At 35.5% G+C, this 16102-nt stretch overlaps 2 protein-coding genes across 6 annotated transcripts; both read right to left on the bottom strand.

Moving 5' to 3' along the window:
- Positions 1-252: 252 nt before the first annotated feature.
- On the bottom strand, positions 253-4228 carry LOC120002038 (protein WHI4). 5 transcript variants are annotated; one of them, XM_038850591.1, is made up of 10 exons: positions 3870-4228; positions 3724-3786; positions 3371-3452; positions 3217-3291; positions 2948-3026; positions 2763-2805; positions 2053-2162; positions 1812-1881; positions 576-658; positions 253-487 (listed from the first exon to the last, which is right to left on the bottom strand). In XM_038850591.1, the coding sequence occupies exons 1-10, from the start codon at positions 4035-4037 to the stop codon at positions 457-459; spliced, it is 804 nt and encodes a 267-aa protein (XP_038706519.1). In that variant the 5' UTR covers positions 4038-4228; the 3' UTR covers positions 253-456. The 5 variants fall into 5 exon arrangements, with proteins under 5 accessions (XP_038706519.1, XP_038706518.1, XP_038706517.1 ...); XM_038850590.1 differs by having other exon boundaries at positions 2053-2165; XM_038850589.1 differs by having other exon boundaries at positions 2948-3032.
- Positions 4229-13725: 9497 nt separating this feature from the next.
- Positions 13726-14581, bottom strand: LOC120002380 (PRA1 family protein F3-like). Its single transcript, XM_038851124.1, has one exon. It carries the CDS (start codon positions 14506-14508, stop codon positions 13915-13917), a length of 594 nt encoding a protein of 197 aa, XP_038707052.1. The 5' UTR covers positions 14509-14581; the 3' UTR covers positions 13726-13914.
- Between the last annotated feature and the right edge of the window lie 1521 nt (positions 14582-16102).

Consider the following 16102-nt stretch of genomic DNA (forward strand, 5'->3'; position numbering starts at 1 on the left):
GCATACAGGCTGTAATTTAGATAAGATTTGTCTTTACCTCGACAACCAAACAAAATCAGACCTGAAAGGATTTATCGGCTGTAATTTTATCACGTTTCAGGAAAAATGCCTGAATGTTTACTAATATGTTGACCTCTGGGACCGTCTGTCTTCTAATAAGAAGCTCTGTTTGAATGTTTGAATCAAGCAATTTAGAGGATAGAGAAGGGGGAAAAAAAAAAGAGAAGAAAATTTGGAGTATACAGTGATACATAAGAGAAATTTAAGCGTAATCCATTGTATTCTCTCTGACTAGTTTTGAAACCATGCATGATCTATTTAAATTTAAATTTTGGCATGTTTACAACAAGGTGATAATAAAACTTAGAAAATAAAAGAAAACTAATGGTACCCAAGATATTACAATGGCAATCCGTTCCAGCATAATCCTTCGATATTGTCATCTATATTTAACTTCTAACTCTTCCTCATTTTGGACCTAGCATACCTGGAAACACCAATGAAGAAATGCCATTCATTGTCATGCTGAAAATATAGCTATGGTAGAAGGAGCAGAAAAGGTAAAGAAGGTGTACTCTATATGCATGCCGCCTCGATCTGACGATGGTAACTCGCTTCCCTGAAGTTCTTCCATAACTTTAGTAGCTTGTTCGATTTCCTGTTTCGAATAATAGAACAATCTTGAAATATGATTCTCGCTATAAGAAGAAAATTCTAGCAATTAATTTAGATAATTTCGAGAGGAATATAATACAAGGAAGAATCTCGTCACAGAGGTAAAATTGATTCATTGCAAGATGCACTAATTTTCTCCAAACCAAGATCACTACTGACTAAATGGTACTTTATGGTGAAATGAAATACAAATCAAATCCCCATGACATATGTCCTCCATTGGTACAACACCACAAAGAGAAAAAGATGGAGAGGTCACGAGAGGCTGCACTAAATCTTGAAAAAGAATATTCCCCATTCGGATAAATAAAAGATAGCATTTTTTGCTCTATTATTTTTGAAATGAAATACTCAATCACATCCCCATTTCAACATCACATACAATATTTTTCAAGATATTAAAAAAAAAGTATGAGAGGAAAAGTAATTTTCTTTTTAATGATTTGAGGATGTACTTGGGGTATGCAAGTCACCCAACCCCAAAATAGGGTACCCCTTGGAGCACTCCAAATTGAAAAAGGATATCCCTAAATAGGTTTTCACCCATTTTGGGTTCCCATTGGAGAAGTTCTAAGTAAACCAACCCGAGAAATGTTACGTGTTCAAAGCCCAATAAATAATTGGGAAGAACCTTTTATAAGCTGCCAGAACTTCCTAAAACTCTAGTCATTAAAGTTATATGATGTTTGATGCATGCTCTACTAATGCATTGAAAGAACATACACCATGGCTAGTTCAACTCCAACATACAAGATTATGCATTGATTTCTGAGATTCGACATGTAAAAGGGTAAACTCCCGTGTACAAAACTCCCACAGTGAGCGGGTTCGGAAAAATGCAAGATGTACATAGCCTTCCCCCGCATATTTTGAGGAGAGATTGTTTATGGGGTTAGAATCCTGTGACCTCTAAGTTGTATCTCTACAACTTAACCAATGGGGTCACACGTTTGCCCATGTAAACAACACCCGTTCACAAGGCTCCCACAGTGGGCAGGATTGGGAAAGGCAAGACGTACGCACACCTTACCCTCCACATGATACGTGGAGAGACTATTTCCAGTAATTGAACCTATGACCTCTAGGTTGCACCCATGTAGCTCTACCACTGAGCCACATGATTTGACGTGTGATACCTGAAAATCAGCAAACGCAACTGGCATTCCACCTTTAGCACGCATCTTGATCACATTGAATCCTTCATATCTGAAACCACAGACAACTGAAGCAATCAAGTTTCCAATTGAGACTTCTTTAAATATTATGGATAATAACGGTATCAACATAATAAGAGACTCCCAAAAAAACATTCGGTGAGATAACAATACATTCAACAAAAAGGAAGACATCAACCAAAGAAAATATAAATCAACTTACCGAGAAAGAGCTTCTCTTAGTTCATCTTCGGTACACAATGGACCCAGATTTGCGATAAACAAAGTGGAGCACGGTTGAATACCTCCCTCGACAGTTTTTCTTGCTTGCCCCTGGTGCAGCAATTTGAAAACAATGCCAAGTTAAGAGACATTTGTAAGGAAACAAAACAATGAACCACATAAATATATCTTGATCGCCAAAGGGAAGTCACAAAAAGCATTTCCTTTATAACGTCTGTTAGGCTACGGAATTTAGTTTAGTTGTGTATAGCCTAAATTGCAGTTTCAATATATGATGAATGCTTTCTTGGTTCCCAGGGGAGAAGAAAACCTATGATGAATGCTGTATAGTAAGCTACAATATTGCAGTTACGGCAGACTCGAACTAACACAAAAGCACAACAAAATGGATGGAAGCATGTAGATGCTTGGACAAAAAACTGCAATAAATATCTTCTCTTTCATTGAGATAATAGACATTTTCACGTATTTGTGTGCCTCATAGTGGAACACATGGCTTCCCCCAACCCTGTTCAGTCCCCAACCACCCTCCACTCACTCCAGCAACCTACCAAATTGGGAATACTATCAATAAAATGATAGATGAAAAGAAAACGATCTTTTCATTATTCTTTAGAAGAAAATACGAACCACATCACCCGCAGAAAATCTACATCTATCAATAAGTCTATGAATAAAGCTTTCACATACATTTAGATCTGCTACTGCAGTTTCAGCATCAACGGTGGTCTCACTGCAAATACCAAACAAGAAGTCATGCTAGTAACCTAAAAGAAACCGTAAGAAGTTAATAAATCATCTTCCATCTCTATGTTGAGAAATTGTTACATTAACAATATGAGACTTTCAACTACAAGATCAATTATGGTTTTAACCTCTTTGAGGTTGCTAAATCATCCTCTGCAGAATCATTATTGGATCCTCCAGATGCGGTTTCATCAGAGTCACTGTCTCCTGTATCTACATAGTACATGTCAATATGAGTATGAGAGTCTAATCATAAATCTCATGCATGCAACAATATCAATAAAAAGGACAAGCTACAGAACATTGGCTATCGCCAAGCTCATAAAGAGTACTAAAATATGAAGAGGGGGCATTAACTACTAATTCCATCAAATCTGGTAGTCAATCAGGATATTACCATCATCACTTGACTCTTCTTGATCATTTTCTGTGGGTTTACATCTTTTATCAATAACAACATAGGGTCCACTACCTGCTCGAGAAATAACACCAATTATTTATTGTTCAAAAGTAGAAAACTTATAATGCCTGAAAGCATTTTAACTGCATACCCGGTTTTCGTTTCCTCCTGGAGTTTGACCTTGCAAGTTCAATATGTAATGTGGATCCAGTTTGAGGATCGAATTTTACACCCTAATCGTGATCATCAAGGCTAAGAAATTAGCCAAATTTCAAAAAGCTTCACAGCGTTCTAATCATAGAAAATGAATTAAATCTCTAAGTTCAGAATTGTTTGGTGCATTGCTAAAACAGGTATTGTTACTTAAAAACTGAAATTTGAAATGTGGGTTCTTCTATTTATCATTGCAAAGTAATCATACCACAAAATCTAATGTGTTTATATTGCAATACAATACCGATACGTACATATTATTATATTTATTTGCATAAAAAAAATTCTCACATTTAACGCGTGCATCGCAGCAATGGCGGATTGATGGTTGAAGAATGTAGCAAATGCCACAACCTACGCAATAAGACAACCATCTCAAACTTATTCGATTCTCTATCTCACTCTCACATATTTTAGAAAAACATGCAGAAAGTAACCTGGTTGCCGCGGCCGGTGTACTTGAGCTGGCAAGAGTCGAAGCCAGGTCGGCGGCGGAAGAGGTTGTGAATCTCACGAGCCTTCACGTCGTCCGGCAGCCCCGAAACGAAAAGCGTATTTACTCCTTCCACTGCCCACGGATCGTACGGCTGGCGATGCTGAGCCATCTTTTACATATGCATATATCGACGGCTCAATGATACGTAGTGACCCTCGGCGAGTCGGCGGTGCTGGCTGCTTCTGGTTGAGGATTGTGACGGCTTAGCAAGATGAACCGGAGAAACACATAATTTTTACCCTTTTTCCTTTTGAACCGGAGAAGCACATATGGGTCCTTGGTTTGCTTTTCCGTCCAGGAGCTAATAATTTTGGGTTTTATTGAAAAATGACCCTTGCTAATAAACATTTTTCAAATATAACCCTTCTTTTTAAAACACTTAAATCTGACCCTTTCAGTCAAGGAAAAGACAGAGATACCCTTTCACGTCTTTTTATGCATTTCCCTCTCACTTGCAACCCTAAAAATGTTTTCCCTCCTAAAACTACTTCCCTCTCTCTATGAAACCTCTCTCTCTCCTTCAAACCCAGTAAAACCGCCCCATCTATACCTCTTTCCTTCAAACTTTGTCACAGATCTAGTGAAATCCATATGCCCAAACTCAAATCTTCAAGGTTGAAGTGTCGCGACGTCAAATCTCCGTTAGTTGTCATAGCGATGTTGCCCACAATGCCAACAAGCCTAAAGTCAGCAATGCAAGCTCCGTCTTCGTTCCCGTTGAACACAGAAGTGCTCACCGTCGTCGATAAGTGTCCCGCCCTTCGTACAAAATATTTCGTTGATAAATGCCTGTTTTTTTTCGTTGAGAACTATATTTGTTTTCGTTGATGTAAGACAAATTTTTCGTTGGAAACTTCGTATGTTTTCGTTTAACTTAGACAATTTTTTCGTTGATAATATCACGATTTAAATGAAGGGTTTTTCTCAACCAAAGACTTTAACCATGGCTAAATGCATAGCACAAAACATTGTTCGACCAGTCAAAATGAATGGGATGGTTATTACTTAAGTTTTGTTAAATGCTTAAATGGAATATTGAGGGATGTTTGAAACTTACCTATTACAAAATTGATGGATCATCTGCAGCCTTTATTACAACGAAGGTTTCATGAGAGACGATCAATCATTGTTGAAATGAAAGGCGAACTGATTAACTATTATGATAAAGTTTCAGAAGAAAGAAGGGATAGATATATAACGTAATTTATTTTTTGTTGATAACGTTGAGAATTTTAGTTGATGATCTATTTATTTTGTTGGGAATTTTGTTATTTTGGTTGACAAACTTTTTTGTTGATAATTATCATTTTCGATTACTACTTAAGTTTTTTCGTTTATAGTTAGTTTAATAATATTTTCGTCGACAAATGATTTAGCTTACGTTATAATTTTGTTTACTACTATAATTTTATCGTTGATAATTAAAGTTTTTATTAAATTGACAGGGTTAGAGTCATGACTGTGGATCAATTTAACAAGTATCCATGGGGTATTTTGTCCTACAAGAAAACAATTCAGTCCCTGAACAATTGTGTTGTTGGTAGATCTGAGAAATTTAAGGAGAAGAAAAATGATTATAAGTGGCACAATCTCTTGAGTTTTCCTTGGACTTTTTAATTGTTGGCTTATGAGGTTAGTCCCAGTATTGCTGAACATTTTCCCAACGATCTTGATGTTAAAATGCTGCCCATAGTGTTGAAGTGGTCATCAACAAAGGCACCAAAATCCAAGACAATCAATGATTTATTGGAATACGAGAAGGTAAATATATTTTTTCTCGTTGATGGTGAAAATGTTTACGTTGTTAATGAGAATGTTTACGTTGACAATATAGATGTTTACGTTGCTAATGTAAATTTTTACGTTTATAATTACCATATTTACGTTGATAATATATTATATTTTAGTTGATAAGTGTATTATTAGGTTGATAATGATTTACAATATAGTTTATTAATTTATATGATTTTTTTCATCTTCAGGTACATGTCATTGAAATAGTTCCCACACATTCAGAGCGTGACCAGAATTATACTACTAATATAGATGAGAATGTTGAATTCATAGTGAACATGGCAAAGAAATTTAAGTAATCCAAGAATAAACAGCCTGAAGTTGAACCTGATGTCACTTTAGCTAAAAAGTTGGATGATACAATTGATATTTTCGTAAGGCTCAATTCAATTGAGCAGAAAATTTTGGCCCTCAAATCGACTCAGAATACGTACAAAAAGGAAGAGAAGAAGAGTGTAGAGGAGATTGTTGAAAAAGAAGAAGAAAAAAAGAAAATGAGGATGAAAAGAATGAAGGGATTATTTATATTGATGATCAGAAAAATGATATTGTATTTAACTGTATTTAATTTATATAACTCTAATTATTTAATTTCTATGTATGATATATTATATTTATCAACGAAAACAATATAGTAATAAACGTTACAAACAATAGTTATCAACGAAAAATTAGGCACCCTAAGAAATAACTATCAACGAAAACAGTTACAATAATAAACCTTACATATAATAGTTATAAATGAAAAATTAGTGACTCTAACAAATAACTATCAACGAAAGCAATTACAGTAATCAACGTTACAAATAATAGTTATCAATGAAAAATTAGTGACCCTCACAAATAACTATCAACGAAAACAGATACAATAATAAACCTTACATACAATAGTTATCAATGAAAAATTAGTGACCCTAACAAATAACTATTAACGTAAACAATTACAGTAATCAACGTTACAAATAATAGTTATCAACCATAATTCTCATGGTCCTGACGTGTTAGGGTGTAAAACAATGGGCTCACTACAAGTTTGATGGTTGTGACAATCTTGTTTGCAATGACTGCATTTTTTTTTGATATTTGCTCACCGGAATATGATATTCAACGTTTCCTTGGTCTCCCACTTTTCTCCTGGTTGCTGGTGGTAGCAGAACTCTCACTTCCTCAATCAACACATTAGTGTCTGTGTTCAAAATAGGGTTGATTGGTTCTGCGTATGTTAGTAGAAACATATCAGTACGGTAATAAGGCGACCACAAGGAAATTGTTGGTAATTTCCTAACTTTACATGCTGCAAATGCGTGGACACAAGTTATCTGATCAAGATCAAAAACTCTGCAGGAGCAAGTCTTACTGGCCAAATCCACTTGTCCTCCAACATCACTGTCTTTCACAAGAAAAATATTTATACTAATAGGCTCCACAGTCATGACTCTAGCCCTGCCAATTTAACAAAAACTTTAATTATGAATGATAAAATTATAATAGTAAACAAAATTATAACGTAAACTAAATTATTTGTCGATGAAAATACTATTAAACTAACTATAAACGAAAAAACTTAAGTAGTAAACGAAAATAATAATTATCAACAAAAAAGTTTGTCAACCAAAATAACAAAATTCCCAACAAAATAAATAGATCATCAACTAAAATTCTCAACGTTATCAACAAAAAATAAATTACGTTATATACATATCCCTTCTTTCTTCTGAAACTTTATCATAATAGTTAATCAGTTCGCCTTTCATTTCAACAATGATTGATCGTCTCTCATGAAACCTTCGTTGTAATAAAGGCTGCAGATGATCCATCAACTTTGTAATAAGTAAGTTTCGAACATCCTTCAATATTCCATTTAAGCATTTAACAAAACTTAAGTAATAACCATCCCATTCATTTTGACTGGTCGAACAATGTTTTGTGCTATGCATCTAGCCATGGTTAAAGTCTTTGGTTGAGAAAAACCCTTCATTTAAATCGTGATATTATCAACGAAAAAATTGTCTAAGTTAAACGAAAACAAACGAAGTTTCCAACGAAAAATTTGTCTTACATCAACGAAAACAAATATAGTTCTCAACGAAAAAAAACAGGCATTTATCAACGAAATATTTTGTACGAAGGGCGGGACACTTATCGACGACGGTGAGCACTTCTGTGTTCAACGGGAACGAAGACGGAGCTTGCATTGCTGACTTTAGGCTTGTTGGCATTGTGGGCAACATCGCTATGACAACTAACGGAGATTTGACGTCGCGACACTTCAACCTTGAAGATTTGAGTTTGGGCATATGGATTTCACTAGATCTGTGACAAAGTTTGAAGGAAAGAGGTATAGATGGGGCGGTTTTACTGGGTTTGAAGGAGAGAGAGAGGTTTCATAGAGAGAGGGAAGTAGTTTTAGGAGGGAAAACATTTTTAGGGTTGCAAGTGAGAGGGAAATGCATAAAAAGACGTGAAAGGGTATCTCTGTCTTTTCCTTGACTGAAAGGGTCAGATTTAAGTGTTTTAAAAAGAAGGGTTATATTTGAAAAATGTTTATTAGCAAGGGTCATTTTTCAATAAAACCCAATAATTTTGGACCACGAACATTTAAATATCATTTTTTTAATACGAAATTATTGATTATCTCCTCTTCTGCAAAGAAAATCTCACAATTTCGACTCTTAAAAACAGTTTTGTGGATGTGGATGATAAATTAGCAAGTGTGTCAAAATTTGCTGTTAGTCCAAAGGATTTGATAGGATTGTTGCGAGATTTTGCACTAAGTCTAACCTCAGCACCAAACGGACAGTGCACAGTTAACACAAGGCTGTTGGCTCGAGGTTTGCCTTACGGGAGAAGGATTTAAAATTCGTGGAGTGTCAATATGGAAAAAAGTAAGAAACAGAAGACTATCACCAAATGAAAGAGCTTCTATTGAATGGAAATGAAAAACAACACATTGCTTGAATGCATCAGGCATTTCATTGAAAATAGATACATTATGGGATGTAGGCGTGCTTTTAAAATAAAGATATAGCCGAGGAGGCTGTGGAAAGGAAAAGAAAAATCTAAAACTAGTTGGTCGGAAACATGCTAAGTAAAAAAGATTAAAGTGACAGGAGTCATGGTTAAGAAAGCAATAGGGATGGAAGACATTAGGTCTGTGTTTGACGCGGGGTATCTTGCTGATTCTTCTTCTTCTTCTTCTTCTTTTATAATGCCAAGTGATGTCTTACTCCTGCTTCTTTGGTACTTTCTTCATGAAGTCTTGTCATGGGGATCGTCATAAAACTGCCTTGAGATTGTTGACTTGAATTGCTGAGTTAATGGTTTTCAATTACAACTCTCTCCTAGATGTGGGATCATAGCAACCTTTCTCTGGTCTTGCGTCTACTTCAAGGAGGACATGGACATTCTTGGAAGTCGTGGTTGTCCTCACTTTGCTGGTCTTCAGGCTTCATGTTCGAAAATGTGGGAACATGGCTAATAACAGTCATTCTGTTAATGCTTCTACACGAAAGATCGTGTAAAAATGTATTCTTTTTTTATGTGTTGGACGAACGTGGCTTTGAGCTATATGGCATCGTGTTTTAGCTGGAACAGATTTGAGAAAAATCGGGAGCACTTAGCTAATAGACTCTCATTTCTCCTGAACTATTTTTGAGATAATCTTGCTGAAATATCGATTGTTACTCAACAAACCACTTTTTAAAAAGAATTATTCATTAAGGCCTCAATTCCCTGATTTGTAACATTTTGGACACTGAATCTTGGACAACCATGATTTCTGGGAACTAATCCCTAGATTTCAAGTCAGCAACCAATTAAAATCCTGCAAAATGAATAATGGTTAGCATAACAAATCATTTGCCTTCGCCACGTGTCACCAGGAGATTGACGTGTACAGTTTAGTTTTGGTACAAGCAGAAATCGCGAAATTTTTATATAAATTTCATCATAAGCTTACATAATCTATGTGGCATGGTGACTAAGTATGCGATGTTGACATTAATTTTTTTTTAAAAAATCCTCTTTCTCAGCTCTATTTTATTAGGACACAAATAATCTGGCTCTTCTCTCATCTCTCTCTTCTCACCCGAGCTCACCACTACCCACATGACATATTTACATAACGGCCACCGTTAGTGAATGGCTAGTCGCAAAAGAACCACAAAGAGATGAGGAACAAAACCCAACAAATCCCTACGAGTTTGGTCCACCGTAATTGCCATAATCATACTTGGAAGTCTGCTCATTATGAGGAAAATCTTCTTATCCGAACAATTTGACCACCTTTGGAGGAAACCAACACCACTAATGGACTATCTTGACGAGTAGTATCTAACCCACCCTTTGTTAGGTCAAAAATGTTTTCAGAATTCGACGATCTGTGTAGGCCCCGAATGTGTCCATTTGGCATAGTATAATAAGGCACTATGTCCATTTGAGACAGTGTCATAATGCACTGTATTTGAGACAATGTAATAAATACATATAGTCTCGGTATAGTTGTAACTTATTTTTTAATGTACTTTATCTCATCTTATATCTAGTTATAGTTGTTTCCTTCTATCTAGGAGTTAGTTTAGATATAAAAGTATCTATCTCTATAGTTATTTCCATTACACATTCACTTGTATACTATATATATTCAAGTATATTAATGAAACAAAGTGAGATTCTCTCTACCCATTTTGTTATTATGGTATCAGAGCAATACTGATTATTACAGTCCTCTCATTCAAGTATAATTCCTTTCTCTAGTCTCAAAGTCACCTCAAAATAAAGGAAAAAATTTACCACAAACAACAACCTTACCTCTACAACATTTGGTCATTTAATATCTCAGCCTAAGCTCCTCTAAACTCACCACCAACAATTATGTCACATGGAAGCTCCCGTTTCGCACTTTTTTAGTAGGATATGATCTTCTTGGCTATATTGATGGATCAAAATCCTATCCATCCTCCACTCTCACTCAAAACAACATCACCATACCAAACCCAACTCACAATATATGGGTTTGACAAGACCAATTGATCCTCAATGCTCTTGTTGGCTCTCTTTCTCCCACTATCATTTCATTCATTGCTAGAGCCAAAACCTCACAAAAAGCTTGGACAATTCTAGCCAACACTTATGCCAAGCCATCTCGGGGATGCATCAAGCAAGTAAAAGTCATCTCAAGAATCTACCAAGGGATCTCAAAGTGACACTGAATTTCTCAAAACCATGAAAGCTCGTGCTGATGAACTTGCTATTCTTAGAGCACCAATTGATAATGACGATCTCACGGAAAAAAAATTCTTGGTGTTCTAGCTGATGATTACAAAGAATTAGTGAGCGTGGTTCAAGCCCTAGACAATCCAATTGCATTTGATGAACTTCATGAAAAATTGTTAAAATTTGAGACATCGCTCTAAGGTAGTAAGTCTAATCCATCACACTTTCCAATATCTGCTAATCCAACAAGTTAGACCAATATTAGTTCGCCCACCTTATCCACTTCAAGCAACATTGGTTGAAAACCTTCGTCAAATTTTGGTGTCAACAACTCAGGCTGTTGCTCATGGCCCACTTCTAATGCTCACACTCCCGCACAACCTTACCTTGGTTATTGTCAAATTTGTCGAATCCAAGGCCACACTGCTAAAAGATGTCCTTCCTTTCGCCTAGTACCAGTTGAACAATCCTCCAACTCAAGCGCACTAGTGCTAGCCACACCTTCACCATGGCAACCACGAGCTCACTTTGCTACAAATACTCCAAACAATCTAGCATGGCTTTTGGACAGTGGTCCTTCTCATCATGCCACTTCCGACTTAAGCAACCTATCTTTTTATGCACCACACACCAGCCCCGACCACATCATGATTGGAGATGGCACGGGTCTTTTCATAACTCACACTGGTTCCAGTTCTCTAAACACTCCCGCTAAATTTACCTTAAACAATGTGTTTTGTGTCCCTAACATGAAAAAAATTGATATATATCTCACAATTGTGCACTAGGGACCCGGTCAAGTCTTAGATGGTTTTAGCAACCACTCTCAATGAAAAGCATCGGTTGTCTTATTTTGTTGTTGGCGTGGCAAGAGACAGGAAAATGAAAAAGATGAATGAGTTGCAAGAACTTCAAAACGAGTTGGAAGAATGTTTTTAGGTTCACTAATCCAGCTACCTAAAGGGTTATGTCTCGCTTAGATGTTAAATAAAATGTGTGTTGAGAGGCACCCAACTGAGTAACATTTTCTAATATATTTTTGCTATTTTACCTGATTTGTTTTTGCTAGTGAGAAACATGAATGCAACAAATGTTGAAAAAAATTGTGTCAAAATGCCAGAAAGAAACATTTTCTGGGAGCATCTCAGGATGAACCATAATATGAGCCTTATATATACGAAAAGGTACGAATGTTTAATTTATGCTGAATTTTATGATTTGACAATCAAAACTCAGACGAAAGAGAACTTGAATATTTTATGAAGACTACGCAACGTTGATATGTCTAAACGGAAATTGACAAAATTACTGCATGCTCAAAGTTTTCGAAACTATGATTCTTGAGTATTTTCACTATCAGATTGTGTCATCATAACTCAAACCTTTTCTTTATACTATTCTTTATGTTATTCCATGTGCAACAGATATTGCATAATTTTAAGTGTTGGGGTGAAGACAATTTATTTTTTGCTTTTAGTTAGTTTTGAAAAAAATTAGAGATTTTGTATGTTTTATTTTCTTCCAACGCAATTATGAGACATGCATTTTTTTAGGTCTAAAACTGTTTTATTAATCAATAAAATTTTCATGAGAATAACACTTTTAACTTGAATGCACCACATTCGGACAAAAACGTATTTTGCCAAGCGATGAGTTACGGTATCACCATGGTGAGTTCGAAGCTGAAGTTACAGGGAGTTGTTTCCACTCCCAACATAACGCAATTGAGTGCATTTTCGACATCAAAACACGAAATATTTTTTCAATTTTTTCCTCATTCAATTTTATTATTCCATGTGTTTGTTTGGTAGAGCGGTTGAGTTGTTTTTCAACGTTAGCCATTAAGCATTAAGCTGCGGAAAAAAAGAGTTTAAAGTTGTGAAATAAGTTTGTGAAGTGTTTGGTAAAGCTATTAACTATTGTTAGCGGTTGTGCAATTTGCTTCTTTTTTTTAAAAATTTTAATTATTTTATTTCAATATAAATATTAATTATTGTAATTATAAATGAATAAATATAAACTATAAATAACTAAATTTAATTAATTAATAATTACTTTAGTTTAATATTTAAATAATGTTTATAATTAATAATTAACCTCAAATCAGGTGGGTCCCCACCATTTTTTAAGGAAGGCGTTACCGTCGTGTTTTGCTGACGGTAACATCCTGCATTTGGGTGGTGTTTGGTGGAGCGTTTGGACAAAACAATATTTTTGTAAAAAGAATTCATCAAAATTTAATTGATATCGATGAAAAATATTTAATTTTACCCTCGCTTCGTCAGATTTTTTTTTTTTGTTTTTAAAGGTTCGTCAAATTATTTTTATTGGTGCACCAAACACCATTTCTTACTCCAACTATCTCAATTTTATTATGGAAGTACTACACATCCATAAAATAAACATCCATTAAATTATATAAACATGTGTTATGACTATGTGACTTCTTTAATAAAATTTGTTTTTTTTTTTTTTATCTATGTGACATACTTATTTGACTTGCAACCTAGATCATGTAAATGTATGGATGGAAAATTTATGGACATATATCATTTTAGATTTTATTATAGGAGGTCAAAACACAACACTATCCCAAACGGACTCAATTATATATGTGTTTCGGAATTGAGTTGGAGCAAATAATCTAATATCACGTCTCCTTAAAAAAAAAAAAAACAAGAAGAAAATGCTAAGCTCGAACAAAGCTCTATCAAATTGCAACGAGTTAAAGGAATGGTATACTTGGTAAAGTACTTGGGTAGTGTACTGCAATCCAAAACCCCGTCACAGAAAAAACTCTCTCATCCACCTTTCAAAGTTATTAATTTCAGAGTAAATTTTGCAAAATCCAAGAGAAACAGCAAATCAAAAAAGTTAAATCCACTACAATAACCCCCAATAATTAAAACAACAAAACCAATTAGATTCCATTAATTGCACAATCTAAACACCAAACCCACAATCAAATTCAATTGAAATCAAGATAAAGCAGCAGCCGCAGCACCACCAACACCACCACCACTACTAGTAGTCATCAAACCTGCAGCTTCCTCATCCAGGAACAGATCCTCCGTCTTCCTAATTTCGGCATGGACCACCACAATCACCACCCCAATCAACAGGGACACCAAGATATTCAGCGTCGCATCCGTCAACAGCAACAACACCAAGGTCAGTACCGACAAGAAAATCAAAACCACACGATCGTCAATAGTATGGCTGAAAAGCACCAAGGGCTCGTCCCTGAAGAAATAGAGGAAAACCCAGGCAGCCATCATTATTATGAACACTATGAGTGAGATCGGATGCCAGAGAAGGCTTAGGAAGAGTATGAGAAGCACGATTATCGCGTAATTCACGCGGAAGTAGGGTATGTTGATCTTCAATCTGGTTATGGCTTCCGCAAAATTTGAAGGTAGCTTCAATGAGTGGATGTGTAACATGATTTTCCATGGCTGGCGTGTGCCAAGACCGGCCTTTATACGCTCTTTTGCTCGCGATATATATTCGAGGGTCGACGAGGATGGCCCCGACGGCGCCGATGAGGTAGGGATGGCGCCGTAGTTAGTCATTCTCAGATGAGGTTTGACCTTCTGGCTTGTTCTTGTGAAATTTAGAAGAGTTTGGTCTGGAAGGAGAAGTGCATTTATAATGTATGTGGTACTGTGGTAGGGTGGTCCACTACTGATGTATAAATGTGATTGGTTTGTGAATAATCAATACTGAAAAAGATATATTAAAAAATATCTTATAAAATGTTTTCCAAAAAAAAATGCCTTATAAAATGGAAACTTTATCCAGTATTTTAGCTGCAAGACGTCTATTTCACGAAAATAAAACTTTATGCAAACAAAAATATAAAGAAAATTAGTAAACATTGTCAAATTTACCACAAATGTGGCGAAATGTTTGACAAATCTAAGGGCGTTTTCTCATCTCCTTTGAGGGACCGCATATTCGGACTCGTAACTCGTATACTGTGGACTCTTTTTTTTTAATTACAAAAAAGGGGATCTCGGGATAGAGAGACTCGAACTCGATATATTTATAAGATACCACATACATGAGTGTCATTTGAGTTATTTGTGGTGGTCACTGATGGATACAGTATATGTTCAAGGTGGGCTTGACAACTTGTTTAAGAAAATTATTTAATATACATATGTACACATCGTTATGGAGTCATATTGTATTGAAGATCGGCTCAAGCCCGCCTTGACCTTTCGAAAAAAAGTATGTACTATATATATAATATTTATAATGTGAGATAAACAATACATTTTTATAAAAATACATGCATTTCTCCTCAATAAATTTTCATTACACATGTATATTACCAAAAATACTTATACTTTCTAATAAGTATAGAATATATATGGTTAACATAGAAAATATAACTATTAATTGATACACACTTATACATTATGATAGATGATTTATGCCCAATGAAAAATCGTCGAGCACAATTTAAATGATTTTTTTTTGTTATTTTGAACAGTTTATATTTTAATTTGTGATGTGCAATTTAATGACTATAGATACTTATTTACTCGAAGTCACTTTTGAGTAAATAGCTGCCTTGAACTCCCGTCAACCTTTGCCTCCCATTCACCACTAACCAAGCCCCCTGACCCCCCTCAATTTTTCCCTTGATCTGCCACTCCTCGTGTCTCTCATCTATACTGCTAGTAATATTTTACAAGCATTTTACATCATTTGTCTAAGGGCAAATGCAATGGGATTTAGGTTGTTGGGCCAACATTTTTGTTGGCCCGGTCCCACCTTTATTACACAAAAAATCAAGTCAAACACGTATTCTAATACAGCCACATCAGTAAAACACAAATTTCTATACACTTTTTCTTCCCACACACTTTCTCTTTCCACCCAACCCAACAACATTCCATTCCTCCATATTATCCACAACAAAACTACACCAAAACATCAAATATCAATACATCCACATCAGCAAAACACTTATCCCAATACAGCCACATAAGCAAAACATATTTTACAATACAGCCACATCAGCAAAAGACAACATCTTTATTGACCCAATACCACTTCACCATTGCATTTGCCCTAACAATGTACTTGATTTAATGGACGGTCCAGATTGGCTTGGACTTAGCCGAGTCAAAGAGAAGAAGTATCAAAAAATGAAGG

The sequence above is a fragment of the Tripterygium wilfordii genome, chromosome 7 (genome assembly GCF_013401445.1).
Source record: "Tripterygium wilfordii isolate XIE 37 chromosome 7, ASM1340144v1, whole genome shotgun sequence".
Lineage (NCBI taxonomy): Eukaryota > Viridiplantae > Streptophyta > Magnoliopsida > Celastrales > Celastraceae > Tripterygium > Tripterygium wilfordii.